Source organism: Monodelphis domestica, chromosome 6 (assembly GCF_027887165.1).
Source record: "Monodelphis domestica isolate mMonDom1 chromosome 6, mMonDom1.pri, whole genome shotgun sequence".
In the NCBI taxonomy this organism is placed as follows: domain Eukaryota; kingdom Metazoa; phylum Chordata; class Mammalia; order Didelphimorphia; family Didelphidae; genus Monodelphis; species Monodelphis domestica.
Window position 1 is genome coordinate 11,786,934 of NC_077232.1, and position 10,711 is coordinate 11,797,644.

Sequence of the window (10,711 nt, forward strand, 5' to 3'; positions counted from 1 at the left end):
AATAATAAAAGCCTAACCCTGAATCACCTGCTTCCTGAATTATTATTATTAGCAAATGCTGACATCACACCGTGCTGAAAAATACACACGCAGGTGTCTATGCGCTTGTACCGAGGATAACTGCATAGACACAGTCTGCAAAGCATCCTATGCAAATGTGCTCTATTCTGTTAGTACTATTCTAAAACAGAAGAGAGGTAAAGGACTAGGAAATCAGGGTGAAAGGACTTGCCCAAGGTCATGTAGCTAGGACATATCTGAGGTCTGATTTGAACCCAGGGCCTCTGGTCTCCGGGCCTGGTCTCTATCCACTGAGCCACCCAGCTGCCCTGTAGCTTCTTTCAAGGCTCTCCTCTAACACAACCTCCTCCAGAAGGGAGGCTTTTCTCAGCCCCCCACTTGCCCCTTCTCACTCCAAATTATGGCGAATGTCGCTTGTATGTATTTTGCCCTGATTCGTCTGTGGCTCCCCCCAACAGAACAGAAGCCTCTCGAGGACGAGGACTTTTCTTCCTGGCTCTGGGTCCCTGGGCTTGGCGCACAGTAGGCCACTTCACAGACGGTGGTCTGACCGAGTCGGCCCTGTCTCAGGAATTCACAGTTTCCATCTTGCCAGCCTTTAGGGCTCCTTAAGACCTCATGAGGAAGGTGGCCAAGGAGGACTGAGCCCATCTTATGAATCAGCAAACTGAGGCTCTGCGTCGGCCAGGGATTTCCTCAAGACCACAAGGCCGGCCAGTGACCGCGGAGCCCCCCCCCCAGGGGTTTCCTGACCCCAAGCCCAGTACTCGTGCCCCCCCGCCAGGGACCTGCCCCTCCTCCCCAGAGACCGGCCACAGGAGCCGTCCGGGCCGGGACTTACATGTCCGAAGAATCCTCCTTGCTGATGTACTCCTCCAGGATGCTCGTGTCTATGTTCGAGGGCTCCAGGGCCCCATTGATGTCGTGGCCTGGGACAAGGGGACACGGTGAGGGAGACGAGTTAACAGGCACGCGCCGCAGGGGTCCCCCCTCTCCTCCCCCAGCGGCCAAGGATGGTCGAGCCTGGGGAGCCCCCGGAGCCCCCCCCGCCCCAAGCGTGGCGCCTGGAGGCCTCGGTCGGTGCTGAATGCGCCCTGCTTGTGGGAGCTGAGGAGGCCCCCTGAGCGAGGGGGGGGGGCTGCCGCCTTCTCCGACGGCTCTTATTCTAGGGAGAAACGGATCGGCCCGTTTGGGCCCCCCTTTGGGCTTGTGTCTCCTTTCACACGGCCTCCTGCCCCTTCCGGAAGGCACCAAAGACAAACTACAGGCACAGCAGCCCAGCAGGACCACCTGTGTCTACACCTCCAGCCCGCAGCGGCGTCTCAAGCTTTCTGGCTGGGAGTCTTCATCTCCCTCCCTCGGACCCTCCTCTGTAAAACGCAGGGCTTGGATGGCCCCTTCCAGCCCCAGACCTGGGACGTCTGAGAGAAGAGCAGGAGAGCAGGCCGGGGGCCTCGGCATGCCGCTCCCCTTAGCTGGGGGGCTCCGTCCTGCCCCCCCTCTCTCCCTCCCTCTGTCTCTGTGTCTCTCTCCTTCTCTCTCTCCCTCTCTTTCTGTGTCTCTCTCTCTGTGTCTCTCTCTCTGTCTCTCCCTCTCTCTCTGTGTCTCTCTCTCTGTGTCTCTCTCTCTGTCTCTCTCTCTCTCTCCCTCTCTCTCTCCCTCTCTCTCCCCCTCTCTCTCCCTCTCTCTCTCTGTCTCTCTCTGTCTCCCTCTCTCTCTCTTTCTCTCTCTCTCTCTCTGTCTCTCTCCTTCTCTCTCTCTCTCTTTCTCTCTCTCTCCCTCTCTCTCTCTTTCTCTGTCTCTCTCCCTCTCTCTGTCTCTCTCTGTCTCTCCTTCTCTCCCTCTCTCTCCCTCTCTCTCTCTTTCTCTGTCTCCCTCTCTCTCTCTTTCTCTCTCTCTCTCTCTGTCTCTCTCCTTCTCTCTCTCTCTCTTTCTCTCTCTCTCCCTCTCTCTCTCTTTCTCTGTCTCTCTCCCTCTCTCTGTCTCTCTCTGTCTCTCCTTCTCTCCCTCTCTCTCCCTCTCTCTCTCTTTCTCTGTCTCTCTCCCTCTCTCTTTCTCTCCCTCTCTCTCCCTCTCTCTCTCTCCCTCTCCCCCCCTCCCTCTCCCTCTCCCTCTCTCTGTCCCCCCCCCACCCCGGATCTCAGCAGCTGCCCCGGGTCGGTGGCCATCTCTGTGCCGCTCTAGCAGGCTGGCCTTGGTCTCTGTCCGACCTGGGCCTCCATCCCCGTTGCCTGGTGGACGTCTCCATCTCCCACTCAACACAGCCCATCCAAGCCCAGTGTCTCTCCTTCCGACTCCCTGTTACCATCCCAGGTACGGCCATGATTCCCAGCCTCTGCGTTGCCCTCCTCTATGTGTCGCCCCAAACAAGATCAAGCCAACCGCTCCTCTTCCCAGGTTCAAGTGTGGCTTTGGGCCCTTTCTAGCTAGGTGGGTCCCTTCGCCCTGTTGACTCAGTTTCCTCATCTGTAAAATGAGCTGAAGAAGGAAATGGCCAACCAAGAAACCCCCCCAGTGGGGCCACAAAGAGGCAGACGGGCCTGAAAGCGTCCAGCAGCCCGGACTAAGGGTGACTGCCGGCCCCCACAGGCATCTCCGGTTCCCTTTCAGCTGGCCTGTGGGGAGATGCTCCCCGCCTGGCCCCAGCGTCCCCTGCTCCGACCCGGCTTCCCCCGGCGGCCAGCGTTTGGCGGTGCTGCCCCTCCGCTAAATGAGCCCCAGCGTGTGTCTGTCCTCTCTGCGGCCTGGGCACGGGCGGCTCCCCCCAGGGTGCGCCCACCCCTCCGAGGGCCTGCGGGCACCCTGAGCCGCGCCTCCTTCGCTGCACCCTCACGCGGGCACGCGGCGGGGCCCGGGCCTGCCACTACCCACTGGGCCACCGAGTTCCCCAGGGACGCCGCCTTTCCTGGGAGCTCCTCGAGGGCACGGCCTGATGACTCTCATGTTGGAGGGTCTACTGATTCCCTCCTGATGTGGGGGAATGTCAGAGACGGATGGCCGGCCAGGAGCCCTTCCCAGGAGCGCGCGCGGACACTCCTACAGCCTTGTTAGAGCCAGTGAGCTTGGCTTGGCTTGTCTGAGCCTCATGACCGTCCTGGACAGAATGGGATGCCCATTTTACAGATGGGAAAATGGAGGGACGTCAGAGGTCTGCAACCTGCCCGTCACCCTTGATTCCTGTCCCTTGGTCACCCCCCCATCCCATCAATGGCCAGAGTCTGTTCCTTTTCTAAAGCATCCCCCCCCCCCCCCATCCACTACACACAATAGCTGCTGGGGCTCTGCCTGCCTCCAGCCATTAAACTGATTTTCCTAGAACCTAGGTCTGTGCCTGTCACCCCCTACTCAATAAACATCAGTGGCTCCCCATTATCCCGAGATCAAATATAAAGTCCTTTGTCCCCCCAGAACCCAGCCCCTTCCTACCTTCCCAATTGTAGTCTCCACTCACACAGCCTATGATAAGGCTTCTTGCTGCTCCTCTCACACAATACTCTCCTGCCCCTGTGCCTTTGTCCTGGCTGTGTCTCATGCCTGGAATGCCCTCCCTTCTCCCCACCTCCTCTTAGAGCTCCCTGGCTTCCTTTAAGACTCAGCTTAAGCACATCTTCAGGAAATATTTCCCCTTCCCTTCTGTCCTCAGCTGCTAGTGCCGTCCCCTACAAGGCCAACCTCCATTCGCTCTGCATTTTCTTTCCATGGTCTGAGGGGAATGTTGATTGGCCATTGGAATGGAAGCTCCTTGAGGGCAGGGACCATGCTTGGCCTCCTCCTTATCCCAGGTCCTTTCACAGGGCCTGGCACACAGGAGGCCTTAATGAATGCTTCCTGAAATGAGTGACTTTCCCACAGAGAACCCAGATTTTCCTGACCCCAGGCTCATCAGCCCATCCTCAGACAAACCATTCAACTCATATGTCTATCTATCCTTCCATCCAGCCATCCATTCATCTGTCCATCCATCCTTCCATCCATCCATCCTTCCATCCACCCATCCACCCATCCATTCATCTGTCTATCCATTCATCTGTCCATTCATCTGTCCATCCATCCATCCATCCATCTATCCATCCATCCATCCACCCATCCATTCATCTGTCTATCCATCCTTCCATCCATTCATCTGTCCATCCATCCATCCTTCTATCCACCCATCCATCTGTCCATCTGTCCATCCATCCATCCATCCATCTGTCCATCCATCCATCCATCCTTCCATCCACCCATCCATCCCATCCTTCCCTCCATCCATCCTTCCATCCATCTGTCCGTCTGTCCATCCATCCTTCCTTCTATCCATCCGTCTGTCTGTCCGTCCACTCATCCATCCTTCCTTCCATCCATGCGTCTGTCTGTCTGTCTGTCTGTCTGTCCATCCACCAGGAGGGCAATTCCACAGCACCTACTGTGTGCCAGCCCTGACCGGTATGCTGATCTTGGACCCTCCCTGCCTGGTGCCGATGCCCAGCCCCTTCCTTTCTCAGGGCTCCCTGGACTTCCTCATCTGTACAATGAGGGGTGCAGAGCTGGGTCTTCACCATGCCCAGGGCTTCTCTGGTCCAGGCAGAGATGGCCTCTCCTTGGCCCTGCCTGCGGAGGGGGAGACCTATCGGGCCCTGCCCAGAGGAAATATCTGCCCAACCCAGGGCCCTCCCAGTCGGCCCCCCCCTTCTGAGATGCCAGGCGGGGGAGGAGGGAAGGAGGAGGTCACCTTCCCAGGAGAGGGGCTGGGAGTGATAACAGCTCTGACGTGAGTGGTGCGTCAGGAAGGCTGGGCGGGCGCCCAGGGAGAGGCTGCTGAGGACGCCCCCCCCCCCCCAGGAGCCTCCCTGGGAACCTGCAGACTCACCCCCCCCACTCCTGGGTTCGAATCTTGCCCGTCTCTCCCCCTGGGGCAGTGCCCACTAGGATCCCCATCTCATGGTGGGGGGGGACCCTTCCTGGCCAGGCTGGTGCAAGCCCCATCTCAGCCCCACAGGCTGGTCCCTCTGGCTCTAGGCGGGGGGCGTTTCCCCCACCTGGGGGCTTCCTTCTTAGCTCCCTCCTCCTTCCTCCCTCCCTCCCTCCCTCCTTATTCCTCCCCTCTCCCATCTGCCGGCCTTTACCCTCCTTCGGGCCCTCTCCAGAGCCTCGGGGCGGAGAGCGGGAAGCCCCTCCCCCTCCTTGCCTCAGTTCCTCCGCAATCTGGGCCCGGCCTTTCTGCCCTCGAAGGCGGAGGCCAGCCTCCAGCACGGTGGGGCGGAAGGATTCTTCGAGGCCCAGAACGCCGGGAAAGGCAGGCGGTCGGACCGTCTGTGCCCCTGCCGCCCCCACCCCAAAGGGAAGGCATGTGTGGAATGCCAGGGGCTCCCCGGGGCCACCTCTGGCCAGCGGAGCTGATTAAGGCGTCACGAGAGACCCTCCCCCCATCCCAAGGCAGGGATTAGCAGGGGGCCGGCCTGAGGGCCAGGACACCCACGGAGTGCCGCCGGGGACCCGGAGCCGATGCTGAGGGCGGGGAAGGCCCCTGGAATCCGGCTTCCCCTGCGCTCTCCCCACTCCTGTCCCAGGATTCACAGATCCAAGTCAGACCTCCTCTGTACCCATTTTACAGATGGGGCCCCGGAGGCCGAGGGAGGAGACAGGACGGCCCTCTACCTAAAGGACTCAGAGCCGGGGAGGAGGCTCGCTTCTGGTCCCGGCCGCGCGTCCTTGGTGGCAGGGCTCCCCTCTCTGGACTTGGGGCTGGCCTCGGGGCCGCCGGGGGCCGCCGGGCCTGAAGAGGTTAATGGAGGCGCCCGGCCTGCCCTATTTACCTGGCGTGATAGGCTGCTCCGTTTACGGTATTTCTATTATAACCAGCCTCTGGTGCTGCCTCCTCCCTCCTCCCTCCTCCCTCCGGGAGCCGCGCTCTCTCCTAATCACCCCTAATCCTCCCTCCTGGGGGATGGGGCGGCCAGAGGCATCCTGGGATACCCCGACTAACGAGAAGCAGATGTGGCGGGCGGAGGGGGGGCCGGAGCCCGGGGCCAGGGAGAGGCAGAGCCCAGCGGAGCCGGGGGGAAACTGAGGCCGCCGGGCGGCGCCCCCAGCCCAGCCTGGCCCGGCCCCCTCCGTGACCCCAGCGAGCCGCTCTCGAGACTTCCATCCAAACTCTGGGGCGGCCCCTCTCGGGCTCCTACAAATCCAGGGAATAGGGGGCACGCAGGGCGCCCCGTGTCCCGCCCCGCCCTCTCCGGAGGAGCTATGCAGTCGGCATTCCTCATTAATTATTCGAATTATTACCTGACGGCGACGATAAGCAGGCGGCCCTTCCCCCCTCCCCCCAGACCACCCAGTCCCGCAGCCCCTCCGAGAGGCCCCAGAGGAGGCCCCGGGCAGAGGCGGGGGTGAGGGGGTTGGGGGGGGGGTGTTCAGGCCTCCCTTCGAGCCCCCTAGCAGCCACTCACTGGGGGGGGCCCCTAAAACGAGGGGCGGGATTAGAAGACATCTGGGAGGGAGGCCCTGCCTCAGTGGATCAGGGGGTGAGGGCAGGTGGGGGATGGGAGGGGGGTCCTGCCTCAGTGGATCAGGGGGTGAGGGCCGGTGGGGGAGGGCAGGGGGGGCCCTGCCTCAGTGGGGTCAGGGGGTGAGGGCCAGTGGGGGAGGGCAGGGGGCCCTGCCTCAGTGGGTCAGGGGGTGAGGGCCAGTGGGGGAGGGCAGGGGGGCCCTGCCTCAGTGGGTCAGGGGTGAGGGCCAGTGGGGGAGGGCAGGGGGCCCTGCCTCAGTGGGTCAGGGGGTGAGGGCCAGTGGGGGAGGGCAGGGGGGCCCTGCCTCAGTGGGTCAGGGGGTGAGGGCCAGTGGGGGAGGGCAGGGGGCCCTGCCTCAGTGGGTCAGGGGGGTGAGGGCCAGTGGGGGAGGGCAGGGGGCCCTGCCTCAGTGGGTCAGGGGAGTGAGGGCCGGCTTGAGTGGGGGAGCGGCCAGCCGCAGGTGGGACCTCATGGGGCCCCTTTCCGGCCCCCCCAGCCCTGCTCCCTGCCAGCTGTGGCTGTTGGCTCAGGCTGGCCCATTGTCCGTGGGGCGGGGGGAGGGAAGGTGGGAGCCGGGCACACTGGGAGGCTTGTGCCCTGCCTGGGTGCCCCCCTCCACGGCCCCCGTCAATGGGTCACTTGTCAATTCATGCACCAAAGATGGCGGAAGTCACCAGCAACGCCACAGGGGGGCAGGGGCCAGGGACACATTGCCCTGTTTGTTTGACACCCCGGAGCCTGGACTGGACACAGGACAGGCCGCAGGCCCGGCCCGAGAGGCAGGCGAAAGCCGCCTTAGACCTGTGCGGCTCTGGCCAAGGCTCTTCCCCTCCGGGGGCCTCAGTTTCCTCCTCTGTAAAATGGACAGGGTGGAACTAGCTCTCAGAGGCGGCCCCGGGGTGCCCAAAGGCAGGGCCAGGCACCCCAAGGGGCAGCCGAGCCTGCGGGAGCCCCCAGGGTGGGCTCCTACTTCATCCAGGAGGCAGGGCCCCTCCTTCCCCTCCAGCCATCTCTGAGCCTTTGGCTAGGCCTATTCCAAGAGCTGGGAGATAGCGAGAGGGCTGGAGCAGGAGTCAGGCGCCCTGGGTTCAAATCCTGGCCCGACCCTCTCTGACCTGAGCAAGTCACTTCATCTCTGGAGACTTCTGTCTCTTCCTCTGTACAACGGGTGAGGCCACCTCTAGGCCCCTTCCTGCTTTGAGCCTGTGGCCTGGGCAAACCAGGGCTCTCCGGGCCTCAATTCTCCCTTCAGTACAGCAGAGCTCTCGGGGGGTGCTGGGGGGAGTAGAGGACCCTTGTCAGCCCTCCCCGGCTCAGGGCCGCCTCCCCCAGACAACTTAGGGGTGCTGACCCAGCCCCTCCTCCGCCCTGCTGACACCCTCTCATCTGCCCTCCCCACAGTGCGCAAGATGAAAAGGCAAGTCCATAGCTCAGCAGGCCTCAGTTTCTATTTCAGGAAAGTGAAGAAAAGAATGTCTGCCCAAGAACCAGGACCTGAGAAGGGCCCCCCACAGCAGCACAACTCACTGGAATTTGTAAAGGGGGGGGGGGAGAGAGGGAGAGAGAGAGAGAGGGAGGGAGAGAGAGAGAGGGAGGGAGAGAGAGAGAGAGGGAGAGAGAGAGAGAGAGAGAGAGAGGGAGAGAGAGAGAGAGAGAGAGAGAGAGAGAGAGAGAGAGAGAGAGAGAGAGAGAGAGAGAGAGAGAGAGAGGGAGAGAGACACACACAGAGAGGGAGGGAGGGAGAGAGAGTTCCTATGCTTTCTAGTGTTTTTAATAGGAATGGGTGTTATATTTTATCAAAGGATTTTTCTGCATCTATTGAGATAATCATGTGATTTTTGTTGGTTTGCTTGTTGATGTGGTCAATTATGTGGATGGATTTCATAATATTGAACCAGCCCTGTATCCCTGCTATAAATCCTACTTAATCATGGTGGATGACTCTTCTGATCACTTGCTGGAGTCTTTTTGATAATATTCTATTTAAGATTTTTGCATCTATATTCATTAGGGAGATTGGTCTATAATTTTCTTTCTCTGTTTTTGGCCTGCCTGGCTTTGGGATCAGTACAATATATGTGTCCTAAAAGGAATTTGGTAGAACTCCCTCTTTGCTTATTATGTCAAATAGTTTGTATAGTATTGGGGTTAGCTGTTCTTTGAATGTTTGATAGAATTCATAGGTGAATCCATCAGGCCCTGGGGATTTTTTCTTGGGAAGTTCTTTGATGGCCTGTTGGATTTCTTTTTCTGATATGGGATTATCTATTTCTTCTTCTGTTAGTCTAGGCAATTTATATTTTGTAAATATTCATCCATATCACCTAGGTTGGTATATTTATTGCCATATAGTTGGGCAAAGTAGTTTTTTTTTTGTTTTTTTTTAAAGTTTATAGTATTTTATTTGATCATTTCCATGCATTTTTCATTAAAGACAAAGATCATTTTCTTTTTCTCCCTCCCACCACCCGTGGCCGACGCGTGAATTCCACTGGTATCATATGTGTTCTTGACTTGAACCCATTGCCATGTTGTTAGTATTTGCATCAGAGTGTTTTCTCAGAGTCTTTCCTCTGTTATGTCCCCTCAGCCATTGTAGTCAGGCAGTTGCTTTTCCTCGGTGTTTCTCCTCCCTCAGTTTGTCCTCTGCTTATGGGTAGTGTTTTTTTCTCCTTGATCCCTGCAGATTGTGCAGGGACATTACACTGCCACTAATGGAGAAGTCCATTACATTCGATTATACCACAGTGTGTTTGTCTCTGTGTACAATGTTCTCCTGGTTCTGCTCCTCTCGCACTGCATCACTTCCTGGAGGTCGTTCCAGTCTCCATGGAACTCCTCCACTTTATTATTCCTTTTAGCACAATAGTATTCCATCACCAACATATACCACAATTTGTTCAGCCATTCCCCAATTTATGGGCATCCCCTCGTTTTCCAATTTTTGGCCACCACAAAGAGCGCAGCTATGAATATTTTTGTACGAGTCTTTTTGTCCCTTATCTCTTTGGGGTACAGACCCAGCAGTGCTATGGCTGGATCAAAGGGTAGACATTCTTTTATCGCCCTTTGTGCATAGTTCCAAATTGCCTTCCAGACTGGCTGGATCAGTTCACAACTCCACCAACAATGAATTAATGTCCCTACTTTGCCATATCCCCTCCAGCATTCATTACTTTCCATAACTGTCATGTTAGCCAATCTGCTAGGTGTGAGGTGATACCTCAGAGTTGTTTTGATTTGCATCTCTCTGATTATAAGAGATGTGGAGCACTTCTTCATGTGCTTATTAATAGTTTTGATTTCTTTATCTGAAAACTGCCTATCCATGTCCCTTGCCCATTTATCAATTGGGGAATGGCTTGATTTTTTGTACAATTGATTTAGCTCTTCATAAATTTGAGTAATTAAACCTTTGTCAGAGGTTTTTATGAAGATTTTTTCCCAATTTGTTGTTTTCCTTCTGATTTTAGTTACATTGGTTTTGTTTGTACAAAAGCCTTTTAATTTGACGTAGTCGAAATTATTTATTTTACATTTTGTGATTCTTTCTATGTCTTGCTTGTTTTTAAAGTCTTTCCCTTCCCAAAGTTCTGACATGTATACTATTCTGTGTTTACCCAATTTACTTATGGTTTCCTTCTTTATGTTTAAGTCTTTCACCCATTTTGAATTTATCTTGGTGTAGGGTGTCAGGTGTTGATCTATTCCTAGTCTCTCCCACACTGTCTTCCAGTTTTCCCAGCAGTTCTTATCAAATAGTGAATTTTTGTCCCAAGACCTGGGATCTTTGGGTTTATCGTATACTATCTGGCTGAGGTCACTTGCCCCCAGTCTATTCCACTGATCCTCCTTTCTGTCTCTTAGCCAGTACCAAATTGTTTTGATTACTGCTGCTTTATAATATAGTTTGAGGTCTGGGACTGCTAGGCCACCCTCAGTAGTGGTTTTTTTTCATTATTTCCCTGGATATCCTTGATCTTTTGTTATTCCAAATGAACTTTGTTATGGTTTTTTCCAAATCAGTAAAGAAATTTTTTGGGAGTTCCATGAGTATGGCACTAAATAGATAAATAAGTTTGGGCAGGATGGTCATTTTTATTATATTGGCTCGTCCTACCCATGAGCAGTTAATGTTTTTCCAATTGCTAAAGTCTAGTTTTATTTGTGTGGCGAGTGTTTTGTAGTTGTGTTCATATAGT

At 56.3% G+C, this 10,711-nt stretch overlaps 1 protein-coding gene across 1 annotated transcript in view; it reads right to left on the reverse strand.

The window, feature by feature from the left end:
- The window catches only part of MYRF (myelin regulatory factor), a 67,906-nt gene extending 65,562 nt beyond the window's left edge, over positions 1-2,344 (reverse strand). Inside the window, 2 exon segments of the mRNA XM_056803731.1 lie at positions 863-1,317; positions 2,327-2,344. Coding sequence (XP_056659709.1) covers positions 863-1,317; positions 2,327-2,344 — 473 coding nt within the window.
- Between the last annotated feature and the right edge of the window lie 8,367 nt (positions 2,345-10,711).